General features: G+C 37.9%; 1 protein-coding gene across 4 annotated transcripts in view; it reads right to left on the bottom strand.

Annotated features, from left to right (window-relative positions):
* STAG1 (STAG1 cohesin complex component) overlaps positions 1 to 16,461 on the bottom strand; it is a 163,952-nt gene that overhangs the window by 29,631 nt on the left and 117,860 nt on the right. For all 4 annotated transcript variants that reach the window (XM_085232711.1, XM_085232710.1, XM_085232712.1 and 1 more), the window contains 8 exons: positions 15,180 to 15,297; positions 14,010 to 14,113; positions 11,364 to 11,456; positions 11,153 to 11,242; positions 10,733 to 10,936; positions 8,819 to 8,889; positions 4,261 to 4,348; positions 2,720 to 2,800 (listed from right to left, as the gene is read on the bottom strand). In XM_085232711.1, coding sequence (XP_085088837.1) covers positions 2,720 to 2,800; positions 4,261 to 4,348; positions 8,819 to 8,889; positions 10,733 to 10,936; positions 11,153 to 11,242; positions 11,364 to 11,456; positions 14,010 to 14,113; positions 15,180 to 15,297 — 849 coding nt within the window. The remainder of the gene's footprint in view (positions 1 to 2,719; positions 2,801 to 4,260; positions 4,349 to 8,818; positions 8,890 to 10,732; positions 10,937 to 11,152; positions 11,243 to 11,363; positions 11,457 to 14,009; positions 14,114 to 15,179; positions 15,298 to 16,461) is intronic.

Here is a 16,461-nt window from a genome sequence, read left to right as displayed (position 1 = left end):
AGGAAAGTCACCTTGAAAATAGATGTAACGGAATCACGAAACCCTGTGATTATGGAGTCACCTTGGTGTGGAACAGTGGCACCCATCGCTGCGATCACTGCCCACGCTGGTTGTGCACCCTCCCTGCCAGCAGCCTGCACTCAGCTGAAGGAATCTCACTCAGCCTGGGGTGCAACACGAAGGACCCACACCTCCAGTGCGTATATATGACTGCAGATGCTTTGCATGGCATGTGAATGTTTAACAGACTGCAGCAAGTGGCATGGATACACAGAAAGCTGGAGCACCCTCCTGTCCAACAGGGGCCATGCTTAAGTAGAGGATCTCAAGCTCCCAAAGGAAAGGCAGTGGACTTGTGCCTCCCTCTTTTTATGAGAGCAACTTTACATGTCTAAATATGTGTGTGTGTTGGGGAGAGGATTAAAATCAATTGCAAATAGTTACAGGACATTTCATGTGTTCAGAAACATTTCTCAAGTGTCTAGTTGTGGTTTACCTGCTGTATTGGTTATGCTGATCCTGGAGACGTATTTAATTGACTGCATGTTAATTATGCATCTTTAATGAATCAATAAGCTCCCACAATCCTAATTTGATTTAGATTACAAGAGTTATCAGGTTTTCCCTGCCACACATAGAAAGCCTACAGACTAGCACACCTAGCCTCATGTAGCCCAGCCAGAATCCAAGACGTGCCCAGCACCTGTAACACAGAACGTCCCTCAGAAGGCAGTGTGCTGTAGGCTTAGGCACAATGCCCATCACAGTAAACAGGACATTCCTTTTGGGAGGGAGACTGTGTATCTGGAAGAACCATCTGAATACCAGATAAATAACAACTTTATCCTACAAAAGATTCTGTTCTCAGTTGTATCCCCCTGGTTGCCACAGAATCACAGAATGGTTTGGGTTGGAAGGGACCTTAGAGATCATCTAGTTCCAATCCCCCTGAGACCAGGTTGCTCAAAGCTCCCCATCCATGTACAGCCTGACCCTGGAACAAAATTATTAACAAAATTATTTTCAATTTCGAGCTCTGCTCAAATAACTCACTTTGAAAGAGCAACAGACTAACTAGTATTTGTGAGTAGGAATTCACACAAATGATCCAGCTAGTCATGGATGAACATTTCTTATAAATCAATCTCTATCTCTGATCTCTCAGTCTGGATGCTCAAGAGGAATCTTAACAAAAAAAAAAAAAAAAGTCTTCTAAACATGAGCCTGGTAATAAAAATTCATAAAACTGTTGGGTACAAAACAAAGAAGGACTTAGATAAATTAGTTTTATAACCTATTATGAATTTCTCATTTTTGCAACAATTATAGGTTTCTCCCCACTAGCCTTTTCATCTCTACCTTCTCTTCCCTTACCACTATCCAGCTCCTACTTCCCTCCTAATAACTGTCCTATCACCTCTCCTTCCCTTGCTCCCACCCTCCTAGTAGGTATCAGTGACCCTCCTCTTTTCTTTTAGAGACAACTCACATGATCCGTATCCATACAGAAACCATGAAAATGCTCCCACTTTGTACTGTGATCTTCTGTTATTTCAAACTTGAAGGGCTTACATACCCAAAATCCTATCTAATTTTTACAGCTATTATCACTGGTCTGCTAAAGACACCACTTCAGCCTACAAAGCGTCACCTTTATGTGTCCTTAGATTATTACAGCTATAGCAAAGTATGACTAGCAAGCTGAATGGACCTGCACATTAAAATACGGTGTCAGAAATATTAAGAGCCTAGATAACTAAAAAACGCTAGTGAAATACATCATCCCTCAGTCTAATGTGTTTCCTATTAAAGTCTTTGTCTTCCCATACATCTTACTTCCAAAGTGATTCCCTTTAATGCCTGCTAACTCATAAGCCTAAATCATGCCAAACAGCCATGGGCAAAATGATCTCATAATGACTTAATGGACAGATATATTGCATCTGGGTTTGTTTTCACTGTCAACAAATGAAAATTAAAAGTTTGATAGAAAAAAATATAGAAAAAAAAAATGTTCCAAACATCAGGTTTGTAGATTTCTCTTTAACTTGTTTCTGCTGTGGGCAGGAAAATACACTTATTACTATAGATTTCATCTTTAATTTGGTGTGTTACTTCTGAAAATGTCCTAAAAGATCAGATAGAGGCCTCTAATTGAGAAACTGCTAGGGAAAGATTCTGAAAATATGAAATACAACGATCAAATTACATGTAATATTGTCTTTACTGCATTACACTTGCATGCATTTGCTTTTTATTAGTAACTGTCACTGCTAGTAACCCTATATTTAGCAACATGAAAGATGTACCTAAAGGCTAAACAAGGTAAACATACATAAATATTAAGCTATCCGTGATGTACAAACCACTGGTACTGCTTGCAATTAGATAAGCACTGTTAATTTAACCTATCTGTTCATACTAGCTCTTATATCCAAATTAAATACATTCAGCAATAAAAATGTAAAAGTCAACTAGTATCAAGTCCTGATAAAGACAAGCTTCTGCTATTCATACAGTTTATTCAGACATATGTATGATACTAAATACATCTTAAAATACTAAGCAAGTCAAAGTGCAAACATTTTCCACCAGCTTCACAGGGGTACAAAATGACTGTACACTGTGTAGAGTTGCAGAGAATTAGTTTCATCAGGTTTAATGCCTGTTAAGGTAAGTTCTGTTTCAGCAAAATTCATGTGATCAAATGTCTACTTACTTTGGAAGGGGAACCTTCAGTGATTTTCACCAGCTGCCAGAGAATAGAGTAATGCGAACACTGCAGTGCCTGAACAACTATCTGTAACACAGGCAACACAGAGTCTAAGTATGCTGCAAATAACAAACTGTATATAAAACGTATAGCATATTTTGGGGACCAAAAAAAAAAAAAAAAAAACCAGCTCTAAGGAAGTATTTTCTGTTTTTGTGGACATGGTTTTCCTTATTCAGCTTAGTGCAATAAGAAACTAGCTCGTTATGAGTAGAAAATTTACTGTGGTTAGCTGGGAAACAAAGCAGAAAAGGAAATTGTGCATTAGAGCACAGTAATGGGAGTAATCACAGCACAACAGAGGTACAACCCAATGCCTGCATACCCCAGGTATTTAAACATTGGTTTAAATACCTCTAAATCTTACTGCATGAATAGTACAGTCTAGAACATGTAGTCCAATTAAAAAAAAAAGAGGAGAAAATAATCATGGACAACGCAGGACACGTGTTTGTGAAGCCCACAAAAGCATCAATGTCTTCTTAAAATTTCAGTTCTATAATAGCTGCTAAAAATTCCAAAACCTTTTCAGCCTGGAGGTATTTTCAATGGTTTGTGCTTCTGTGCACAGTAAATCAAGTTTGTAACAGCTCTTAGCTGCTTCACAAATCACTTTTCGGAAGGATATTATTAAAGGTGCCAAACTATTCCTATTCAGCAAACTTGTAGTGGTCTGAGGAAAGACCATACTTTCATAGTGAGGAGAGTTAAGGTTTCAGAATCTTTTTCCTAACACCTTAGAGAAGTAATCTGGGATGTGGCAATAAGTTGGGATACAGAAGTCAGTCTCTACTATGGCTCCATCTACTTTCACCAAACTTGGCTGTGAGAAAAGCCTCAGACCTCCCAACATTTCCTTTCTGAAAAAGGCTTCTAAAAATAGATCAGAGTTACATGATTTTTTTTCTGACTAACAGCTGGCTTCCAAGAGAAATGAAAACACAGCTTAAATACTATAGCAGGCAGTCTGCAATTTAAGCTGAAATAGCATTCTGAGAGAATCTGAAATACCCTTTGCTCGGTGGTCCCTTTATTAAGAACGCTAAGAAAACAGAAGTCCAGATCATATCTACTGAAAGAACCTCACTGGAAAGGTTGGCCAGCATCCTTGCTAAGTGTTTTTTCAGTTTTCATAACCACTCATCTTACCTTCAATGCACAATAATTGCAATAATTTGAATCACAGCCAAGGTTTACAAATGATGGGTTCCTGTGTAAAAATCATGATTTATGCAGTGCCTGTCACAGCCAGGGACATGAGTTACTCCTTGCTTTAAAATGAGAAAGGTGAAGCAAGTAGCTCAAAATCACACTGAGTAAAAAAGAAACAAGATCAGGTTTTCTTCCTCCTGAAAAATGTTTAACTACAAGAATAACTTCATTTAAGGTTCCATGGCTTTCCTAAATAACTGATGCCTATCTCCATTATGAAACTCTTGTAAACACTGAGTCCCCAAACGATGCAATGTAGGTGTTGCTAACGGTACCTGTTCTGGCATAGCTCCATGTTCAATTCCAGTTCTTAGTAATCTGTAGCAGTTACTGAACAGATCCCATTTTGTGAGATCATGAGCACTAGAACAAGACATAATAAAGAGAGAGAGATTAGTTGTGTTCCCCGAAACTCCATCTTGCAACAGGAATATAGTCTGACCTGGCAGCTCAGTGAGCAGTTTGGTATTTTTGCAAAGCAGAGACAATACAGCATGCTGACAAGGCAGCTGCACAATTATTTCACACCATGTTAAAACCAGAAGTTAGGCTTTTAGATGATAGAGGAGAAGAAAATGTTTGCCACATTGGATTTTTGTCGGTAGGAGATAAACTCGATGCATACCACGCAGCTTTAAATGTTACTTAAGGGTAGCTACAAGCTCCTTCTCAGTGTTGCCCTCTAAGTCATTTTTCCTGTTGTGTTCTAAACATTGACAGAATTTCAGAAGGCACTTCTCTGGCATGGCAGCACAGACTATGGCCAAACTGCAGTTACACTGAATGACTAATCGCTCAACAGTTACATAATCTTCTGTCTTATCATTTGGCAAATAATTGCATATGTTATCACTAGATATTGAACATCCTGAAATATCCAAACCAAGAGCAATATATATGTCATCAAGACTGAGGTCGTGTTAACCATTCCTTCCACTCAGCATTTCGTATTTCAGCTGTACCAACCTGATTTGCTGGGAAGAAAAATACAGATGAGATTAGCAACAGAAGTTTTAGCCTTACACACCTCAACAGCTGGTGTTACAGGTTCGTAGTAAAAAACTGAGAAATGCTAAAAGAAACATACGGTAACCTAGAGAATTATTTTTCACAACAAATTTAGGATTTGCAGTAGAGAGAAACTGAGAAAATTTGAAACCATCTATAAAATGTTTATAAAAGAGCAATCCCCTCAAAACAATAAAAAGACAGCTCGATAATTAAAATACTCACCTTGAAGAAGGGATGCTCTGACTGAACTGGCAAGTCTAAAGTAGATAAAGCAGCCTCACTCATCTGTCTCCCTTTCATTCCCATACTTTGATCAATAAGATATGCTCACTTTTCCTATCCTCTGCTTTTGCCCTGTGTTGGAGCTGCCTGACTTTTTTTTAAATAATTAACTACCCTGCTCAGTGAGAAAGAGTATTTCCCTGGTTCTGAGATGAACTGAGGCTGAACCAGGAGCTTCAAGATCCTGTTGAGAACCAAGTATGAAATCCTTTCCCAGTCTGGACTGTGTTGGTCCCACAACACGGAAAACCTCCGCGATAAAAAGTTTCACTGAAATCTTAACACTTATGTCTTTCAACTGAGAATAAGTGAAGTACGCCCAGTACGCACTCTAGAGTTGTGCCATTAAGCCACGGTGCACCTTAATTTCTACTTAATATCCACGAGTAGAAGGAAAACAATAGGAAAATCTAAAGCAAAGCAAAACAACACCTTCCCCCCCCCCAAAAATGAAGGAGCGAAAATACACTCCCCACCTAGATTTTGGAGTGTCTTGGAAGTAAGGAAACAAAATGTTTTACGGACAAATTATAGGCTGTCAGGGAACTGCCTCTCACTAGTGCTATTAAGCACAACGATTCTGCTTCAGCAAATCACAAGGCTGCTTGTAAAGCAGAGTTGTACCTCCTTAATTACAATATTGTAATTAAAGCAGTAAAATCTCCTTGGCCTGCAGAGGCAGGTATCTGAATAGATTATTCTACAGAGAATATGAAAGAAAAACTGGTGCTGTGTCTGCCTTTTATTGCAGAGCCCTTCATGTCAGGGACTGGTGGCAGCAAGCACCCCTCACTGCCTTGACAGCTGGGGGCACCTCAGCTTTTTGCTCAGAGCCTGGCCTCTTGAGAAACTTTCCAGCTTCCAAAGCTGAAAAGTACTAGCTAATAGAGAAACTTCCTGAACAGAAAGCTTCCACATTAAATTTAGGCATATTCTAGTTCATTTTTCTGTTTTGAACTATTCAGAAATTAAAACTATAGCAAAGAAGATACAGTGGACACAACCCCATCCTTCACAGAGTTCAGACTGTGCAACTTAGAGACTTCAAGAACGAAAAGTCATATGACACAGCCTTTTCCCTACCTTCATCTTCATGGAGTACAGAAAGCAAGGCCCAACACCTCAAAGGAGGTTTCTTTCCATCTCTACGGTAGCACTGCCTACTGGGGCATACTTCTACTAGAAAGTAGTCAGATGAAGTGAGGGAATCATTTCCACAGCGTTTCCAAAAGTGTGGAAAGAAACAGCCTACAAAATTTCCTGTTAGATAAGGTGATCTGCCCACCCTCAGGCCTGCACTCTTTTTAGAGCAGCAGAAAGCAAAAGAAGCAATACCTTGGGTTACCAACAGCTCTGCAAGATGCAGGTCTTACTTCTCTAAGTGAGAATTAAGAAATCAATCATTTCTTCTCTTTCTAGAGATAATGAACTTCTGAATAATATAGTCTGAAGGAATCTGATATGACATATAGTCCAACTACAGGAAAGTTACTATAGTCATTGCCTGGCATATTTTATAAAGTCCACATGGGGCAGGAAGGAATCAAATTCTGTATTATATTTGAGGACTACTGGGCAGTGATACCAACAATCCTCATTTCTAAATGTGAAACAGTGTTCTGTGCACAGGAAAGCATGAAAAGAGCACACCCAGAGGAACGGAGCTGATGTCTCAGTTTCATGCATCTTGTGTGGAATTACCTGGAGCAATTCAGTAAAATGCTGATATAAAAATTGCTACAGCACTCATGTATGAAGTGTAAAAGCTCAGCTGAATTAAGCCAGAGTGGGAATGGGAAGATTGTGTCCTTACATGAAAACACAGAAAGAAATGCCTTGAACATCAGTGAGACCCTGGCAAAGAAAAGAGACTTAGATATTTACCCTAGGTGTCCTATTCAGAAATCCTCAAAAATTTGTTATTCCATTTTGAAAACTTGAAAGGGAACATTGTAACAATGAATTTTATTTGTACTGAAATGCTAATATCCTTCCTTGATGGAAAGCTATCAATTAAAAAGCGTGCTGCAAGCCTCTCATCAAGTAGTTTTCCAGCCCTTCCAAAACATCCATCTCCCATTGCATGTTTCACTGTTCCAGCATGCAGATGATTTCTAGTACTGTGATTAACTTCACTAACAAACTTGATTTGCATTAGTTTAAGTGGAAGAAAATTGGGCAGCAAGTGTGATCTACAGAACATCTCCTCTGATCTTCTAAGCTTTTTAAGCTTATTCATTCCCACATGATAATGCACAATAAATTGACCCTCTCAGAAAGGGGATTAGCTCAGACTTGGGAAATCTCAGTACAGAAGCTTTTTTTGGTCTGGAAGGCTTTTCTGATAATCCCTGCCACGGTTTTTCCCACTTGCTGGGTTTCTTTCTCCCAGAATATGAAGAAGCAGCAACGATGAAGGAAACAAAAGGTACATTTCTCTCACTGGAAGAAGAGAGGGACTTGTTTCTATTGAAATCCTCACCAAATGTTTTGCTTTGTCAGTGCAGTTTTACAAGACCTGAAGGGTATCTCAGTTGTTAGCTGATGATGGATAACGACAGTATCAGGCAAGAGCTATCAAGATGAGAAAACTCAATGCAAGTTCTGAATTAAAGATCTTAGCCTCATAACTGAAGCTCTGACAAAAAGCTTAAGATTTGTGTTGTTTTCTTCAGTGTGTACTACAGCTTTCACCAGTCCTCTCAGGGATGGCAGAAGTGGCTCCACTGTGTTACCAGGGAGACCAAAAATCTAATTTGCACATCAGCCTGCTGCATTATAGAAATTAGTAACGATTTAATGATCACTGTAGGACTCCTGTTGAATGGAAACGACGAGCAGATATTTCCAAATCATCTCATATAGTGATTCAATACAGGACTCAGAACAGCTGAATACTAAGCAGAGAAAGAAAACCAGAACTGCAAATCCAAATATACTAGTGTAAAAGATGTGGCAGAAGCAAGATCCTCTCTAACACTGTGATAAGGAAGAAATTCCTTCTGGCTCTCAGTCATCTGCATACAAAGCTTTCCTACATGCTGATCAGAAGCAATTACTTCCTACAGCTGGTAACATGAGGAAGATTAGGTCTTTGTTGCTATACAGCAAAATCCAGACAACTGAAGTCAAGTTTCCCAGATTTCTCTACAAGTCATTAGGGTGCCAATATGTCCAACTGAGAGCAGCAGAACCCTGGGAAGATGCTGGCTGGTTCCAGCGGTCTTGTTCACTCTGCACTACAACTCAGATAGTTAAAACTTCATAAGTCATGCAGGAGAGTATGACTTCTGTAGTAGAACACTCATTTAGTGCAAAGGAGGCTATGCCATTTGCAAATTAAATCTGTAAAATAGTCATTAACTAACCAATAACACTGATGAATCCAAAGAGCAGTTTGGATGGCACTGAGAAGTGCCACCAGCCATTCATCAAACTCTGTTTCTCATTTTAGACCGTAAGTGTTTTCATTTGTTAACACCAGATCTCAACTGATACTTGTTGAAGTGACCATAAATTTTCAAGGGAAAAGACACATACTTGTGAAAAGAGGTTAATCTCTTCAGTGTGGAGAGCACGTTGTATATGTCGTCATCATCAGCTTCTTCTCCCTGAAAATGAAAGAAAATCCATGAAGGCAGTTCAGCAAACCAACGGAGAGAACATTACTTCAGTAGTAAGGGAAGGAACAGATTTCTTTTAGGTTTTGTGTTGATCACGAAACACGGTCCAAATTTTACAATGAATTTTATCTACATTCTATAGTAATACTTAAATAACTGCTGCATTAGGAAATCAGCAAGATCATCCAAAAATATGCAGCAGTATTACAACATTAATACTCAAGCAAGCATTTTCCAGTAATAGAAACCATTTCCAAGACAAAAAGCCTAGTTTTATCCTACTTTACAGAAAGGACTGAACTGCAGTTTAACCACAAGCTACAGAATGTGCCACGAGAACACAGCCAGACGTTTGTCTGCAGATGTCAACAGCAAGTATTCTCAAGTGATCAGTGGGAAAATTCCTTTGTTTTCTTATCCTTCATTGCTGTTCGCTATACTGCGTGACAACCATGTTGCATAGAATGACATACATTCAGCACTGGATGGAAGGTTTTTTCTTCTGTTATTTGTGTTTAAGGTTGACATTTTAAAATATCATTATTCCAATGTTAAATAGAAAATCAAGTGGAATTAAGGTACTTCTGAAACTTAATTTTTCCAGCAATTTTCTGAAAGAGTAAATCCACTTAGAGCTATTTTTCTCCACTTTGTTTTGAACAATCAATTTCTTTCCAGCTATAGGCCCAACATTAAATCATCTCCCTGCTTTTAGATGCAAGTGGCAGTCAATGTTTCTTATTATCAACCTAGTGGGAAGCCATAAAACAATGTTATACTTGCTTGAATACAAGCATACAAATTTGCAAATAAAAAAATCTCTCTGAAATGAGGAAATAACTTAGCTAAAATCAATCATTCTGCAACGAATTATTCGGTAGAGAATATCACAGAGGCCAAAGTTTTTTTTCTCCCTTGATTAATCTCATTTTTGTCTTCACATCTTTCTCAGTGTCATACATATATTTTTATTTTTATTTACTCTGCAAATAAAAAATTACTGTTTTTATTTACTCTTAAATGATCAGCCAGTATGCATGAGCCATATTACTTAAAGACAGAAGAAGATTTAATTTAATTTATTTAATACAGAGCTCTAAATCAGAGACTGTAGCTTAACTTTCTATAAAAGTACATCACAAGTAAGTGCATCTGCCACAATGCACGACTTTATGAAGTGCAGGAAAAGATCTATGCAGACCCTAAGTTACTTTTAAAAATCAAGAGAATTACAACAAATTAAGTGGTGCTACACAAAATTAAATTTACATAAAACAAGAAAAAATAAACCAGATTTCGGTCCTTATTCAATGCATTCTGTCTTGTGCACGCATATCATGTAAGTAAATCCCAGGTATCTCCAGGCTTCAGTTTTGTATCTTTATTTCCTTCTTTCCAGAGCTGTTTCAATATGCCATGATAAATATTTGACTAAACCCTCTCTTCCATTCAAGACATGATCCAATTTTCATTCTGCAGTCAGCAAATCCATCTGGGACTACTGGAATTACCCCAAGCACTAATGCAAATGCACTTTTCTTTGCATTTTTTCCTCAGCTTTCATCAAATTCATTTCACGTGTGAATTGTTTAAATAATATACTAAATTTTCAGAAGCAGGACTGTACCAGAGTCTTTGTTTTACAGCATCAGATTTAATGCTAGTCTAGGGGATTTTCTACATGGAGAAAGGGCTCCAAATAATTATGATAGAATTGCTGCTGCATTCCCTCTTCACATGGATAATTTCATGACTTAGTAATAATGTTTTTGTGCAGTCTATCATAGTGTGTTTTAGGTAGTCTAACTGAATTCATTTTAAGGAAACAAACCTCCTGCAGCAGATCCTCTACAGAATGGTTGAATCGATCCACAAATTCATCAATAAGTTGGCTGTGTGCTATGTCAACTCTGTTCTGGATGGTATATTCTTCACTACAGAGTATGCTGTAGGTTTTGCTGCAGGCTTCAAGAACATCCGATTCCACATGCTTTTCCACAACAAACTTAATTTGTTTCAGTAAGGCATCCAGATGCTGTAGATCAGAAAAGAAGTTCAGCTTTTACCTTGTCAAACAATAAGTCTCAAAAAAAAAAAAAAAAAAAAAAAAAAAAAAAAAAAAAAAAAAAAAAAAAAAGTCAAATAATACAGCAGGTTATATTACCAGTATGCCAAATGAAGGCACGGTACTGTACAATAATAGTGATCAGATACTTGAAAGCAGCTAGCATTACTGCTCAATGTACTATACCTTTTCCATTCTGCCAGTGCTATAGATTTCCAGATCAAAATACTGAGGGATTTGCAGGAGATTTGCAACCTTCTCTGCATCAGCGGAATACTAGAACATCATTGAAACAAAACAAAACAGTGAAGTAAAAATAAACATCTATACCACAGAAGGAAAGTTCAAAGCCAGTTGTAAATACCAGTGAGCAATTTATTTTTGTAGAAAAATATACCTTTGATAGCAACATAGGAAGTGCAATAATGAAATGCTCAGTCAATTTATTTCTGTCGTCTATCTGCGTTTTCCTTTCTTTTGCTGTCAAGACCTGCAAGTATCAAAGAAAACTACAGTAAATACAGTATCTGCATATAGCATTCATTAATTTCTCTGAAGTTGATATTTCCAAGAAAAACTCATGCAAGTACATTTTTAATAAAATCAAAAGAGGAGGGAAAGACATTCAAAAACATTTGGACTGAAGAGCGATTAAGTGGGAGGATCACACTTCCTAAGAAACTATAATTGAAAAGGAAAATATCATCCAGCCTCATACTGCTGTTACACATCAACATGTTTTTAGGATTGAACTTGAAATATAACCCAAGGCAGTGGAAGTTTTGCTATTGTTTCCAAATAAATTGAGCTCTAGCTTTCACACATTAAATAACGTGTTAATGAAAGACCTCGGGGTGAAATGAATTATAATTCAGAAAACCAAAATCAAACCACACTGTAACAGTGATTCTCATTAGCAGTTTAACGGCCTCATCTCTAAATTGGAATGTAATTCTCAGTGAGAACACACATCCAAGCTCACAGAATTCATTTACAAATTTCAATGACATTTATATTGAGGCTACAAACACTGTCATAGCAAAACCACCTTAAAACAATAAGACATATAGATAATAATCATCATAGCTTCATAAAAGCTTAGAACTGGCCTACTGGCTTCAGAAAAGGAGAGTGGTCGTGAAGAATACTTTTGAAAAGTAATAAAATATTTACATTATCTAAAGACTTGCATTTATCCAAGCTGCTGAACTGCACAATAAGGGTTACAAGCTGAAGACAGAGTGAAAACTGTTTCACAAGAGTGTGAGTGCATGATTAAAAATCCCATTTCAGTTCAGAAAATATGCTAATGAGTCAAAAGAAACTTGCAGTTACCATCTCAAAACTCATGATCTAAGTGAAAAGTAGGAAAAGCTAAATGTCATACCTGCACCTCTCTCTATGTGAGAAGGAACAGCTGGAAACAAAACATGCTTAGAACAGGCAGCCTACTGGCTAAGCATCCAAAACAGCCATGGAAATGAAGGGGGAACACCTAAAGATTTGTCACCAGGGTAAGAAACCACTTCCACAGTACACAGCAGATAGATGGACACACGTACCAACAACTGCAGCTCCTGCACAAACTCACAGAGCAGCACCACCCATGCCAGCAAAAGCTGCTAGCTCATCAGAAGGCAATGCAGATGCAGCTAGCAACTCAGACTTCACCCTGTAACAACCCAGTCATATTCTGATGACCTAATATTGCTATTAATAGTGCTATTAATTAAGCTGGATCTCTAGGGATGATCTTGATGCTACTTTGACTGCCCTTCAGAAAGTGAGTTTATTTTTACCTTTGTAAAACTATAGACAGCAAAAATCTAGGAGTAATTATTTTGCTGAATTTAAGTCAACTAAAATGTAGATCTGAGAGAGAAAAATTACACAGACAGCTTACAGTACCATTATTTACTGCTACAAACAGAGATACAAATGTGAAAATGTCCTTAAATTAGATTATATGCCTGCTGGAATGGATTTTGCTAATGCAGCAAATGTTTACATACACACGTACATTTGAGTAAGTATTTTTGTAGACTGCCCTCATCTCTGAAATGTTTAAATAAACCAGGAATTTCTTAGAATATTCTTTATAAAGCAAGGTACAAAAAAATGTTGAAATTGATGATTCCTGGAAATTCTCCTGGGATGCTGTTTTAGGACATGAAGCTAATCTACTTCTAGTACATAAAAATTAAGAAGCTAAGTAACTGTCTTTAGTTTAGCAATAAGGTGTGCTTAGTGTGTCTCTAGATTTCATCTAAAATGTCTGTGTCTTTCTTTATTAGTTATGACTATTCAGAAGAAAACCTAACAGAGGTACCAAATGTTCACATGGTTTATTTCATTATAGTCCAACTTAAGTAAGAGGAAGACTAAAAAAAAATAGACAAATATGTTTGGGAAGCTGAAACTGAATGCTGTATTTATGGAGAATAAATATTAAAGTCTATTCATCACCCTGACCTTGTAACTTATGCTGAAATGCTTAGAAGAGCATACCTAGCCTTAGGAATGGAACTCAACTGATGGACAGCCCCACCAGTTATTGTATAATAAATAAAAAAGGTATCTAGATCGGAATACAAACATTATTTCAGATTTCAAAAATTTATTTCCACCCAAGGAAAAAGGTCAAAGTGAATGGATATATAAAATCCAAGGAGTATTCAAGCTGGAAGGAAACTTGCAAAGTCCCAGTCCTACCCCTCCTGCTCAGGGTAGTCAGCTCTATTCATCAAAAGAAAACTCAAATTAAAAAAAAGATATTTTCATAAACAGAATATAGAATCATATAGTGGTTTCGGTTGGAAGGGATCTTGAAGATCATTTAATTCCAACCCCGTTGCTATTGGCAGGGACATCTCCCACTACACAAGTTTGCTCATATCTACTACTTGTCCTTAAAAGTGTGCATACAAAAAACTGATTATAAAAATTTCGTTTAGAAGTGTCAAAGTATGGTTTTATAGAAAAGTATTTCATGTTAATGTAATAACACAAATAGTTCTGAGCTACCCATTACAGTCCTACTTACTCTTTTGCCAGTGCCTCTGCCAACTGGAGGGTGTGCTTCAGCAGCTTGTCTGATTGTACACACCATCAGCTCAATCAGAGCACTCTCCTGACGGTCAGACATGGCTATGAAGAAAAATGAACAACAAAGATCAGCTTTGATGATTCTGAAAGAAACCTTAAAGATGACAAATCTGTGAACGCAGTTGTAAAGCACAGGAGACAGACAACAAAAGACACAATATCATTTTGTTCAGTTTACAAAACCAAGGCTTGCTTGCTCACTCTCAGCAACCTCAAATTGAATACGGCAGAACTGAAATTAAGTCCAGAGAAAGGCAGTCTGGAAAAATTTTGAAGGGGATTATAACAAAGATCTACAAAATTCTGAGTGGCATGGAGGACATTTATAAAATACTCTCACCGTCATGCAGAATTAAGTGCTTCTGATCACATCTCAAGGGCCAAACCTGACTAGACTATACAGAAACCTAAATGAACCAAAGTGCCAGCTCCTTTCCTAAGGAAATCACCACATACATGAAAGGTACACGAGTGTAACAGGGGAATACCAAAAGTTGAGATGAAGCAGAGATGACTAGCACACTGTGCAAGGAAGCAGTAAGAGTTCACTGTTATTTCTGACAACTTAACTGCTGTGAAGGTTTCTGGAGAAGACACCTGAAACATTATAAAGATCTTTAATGACATTATCATTAGGAAATCTTTGCCACCAATCTCCTTGGCTACCTGACAAAGGGGATACATAATTAATTGTGAAAAAATTCACTCAATTATTTTTCTTTTAATAATTCAAGAGGGTTTAAAATTGTCTGCAAAAGCCCCATATTTAACACCATCTGAAGTTTTTGTTTACTCAAAACTGTGTTAGTTACTTAATTTACTAAAATGTTCACGTATACAGTAGTCATTTAAGTGTTCAGACAAGAATCTTAGCCTTTAATATTAAGCAACAACACTGCAGCAGACTTCATGAGTTGAAAAATGCAATATAAAACTTCTCCTTTTGAAAAAGAATGCATTAAAAGTGGATTAAAATCTAAGTTGTACTTTCTCAAATATGCTTTCTAAACAAATCACAACATAAGCACTTCTATTGCCACAGTGAAACACCTTTTTAAGTCATAACGAACAATAATATGCAATATCAGTAGAGAGGTTAAACAAATACCTTCTTCTCCTTGGACTGGCTCCTCCAAGAGCAATTCTGTCATGCATTCCCAGTCTTTCAGCAGTTCTTGAGAGCTCTCCCACAAACTGTCCACCAAATAGGCTGCATGTTCATGCAACTGCAAAATCAAAAGCACTGGTCAGTACAGCATGCAGGTACAAGCAGTTGTTCCTCAGCTGTCACAATCATTGTGGCATGGACAGTGTCCACGGGCACGTATTTGTAAATAAGTGGGAAAGAAAATAAATTCAGTTTTAAACTAGCTCTGGAAGGCTTTCTTTCATCTGAATGATACAACTGTGTGACAGTGGGGATATGCTTTATTGGAAAATGGATAAGAACAAATGGAGCTTGTCTTTCAAGTAAGCAGCTTGTTTGTGAAAAATCTCTGAATTCTGATCTAGAAGACAAATTTCCATTTTCTCACCTTCCTACTGTGCTATAAGAAGAGATGGTGAGACAATACTAGGAGGAGGTTCTAATACATTCTTTCTGAACAGGCATTTATTTTTTGGCGCAACACATGGATATGGAAATATTTTTCACTTTAATATAACATTCAATATTAGAATGAGTGGGACAAACAATAACAAAATGAAAATGTGTGCAGTGGTGTTCCTATTACAACTAGTTGCTGAAAGAGGAAAACACAATCATAGAAGGAAATCACTAAGGTTGGAAAAGACCTCCAAGATCATCTAGTCCAGCCATCCACCTACCACCAGTATTTCCCACTAAACCATGTCCCTTAGCTCCACATCTAAAGGTCTCTTGAACATGTCCATGGACAGTGACTCCACCACCTCCCCGGGCAGCCTGCTCCAGCCCGACTGCTCTCTCAGAGAAGTAGTATTTCCTAACATTCTACCTGAATCTCCTCTGGCACAACTTGAGGCCATTCCCTCTAGTCTAATTGCTAATTACATGGGAGAAGAGGCCAACCCCCAGCTTACCACAACCTTCTTTCAGGGAGTTTTAGAGAGTGATACGGTCTCCCCTGAGCCTCCTCTTCTCCACACTGACCCTTCACAGCTCTGTTGCCAGGGCCTCAATGTCTCTCTTGGAGTGAGGGGCTCAAAACAGAACACAGTACTCACAGATGTGGCCTCAGCAGTGCTGAGTACAGGGGAGGATCACCTCTCTATGCTTGCTGGCTGTAATATTTCTTATACAAGCCAGAATGCCATTGGTGTCCTTGGCCACCTGTGCACACTGCTGGCTCATGTCTGGCTGAGCAGTGACCAACATCCCCAGGTCATTTCTTCCACAAAGTCTTCAAGCC

Source organism: Meleagris gallopavo, chromosome 11 (assembly GCF_905368555.1).
Source record: "Meleagris gallopavo chromosome 11, MGAL_WU_HG_1.1, whole genome shotgun sequence".
Lineage (NCBI taxonomy): Eukaryota > Metazoa > Chordata > Aves > Galliformes > Phasianidae > Meleagris > Meleagris gallopavo.
The sequence above is the reverse complement of the archived record's forward strand: the minus strand, read 5'-3'. Positions and strand labels throughout refer to the sequence as shown.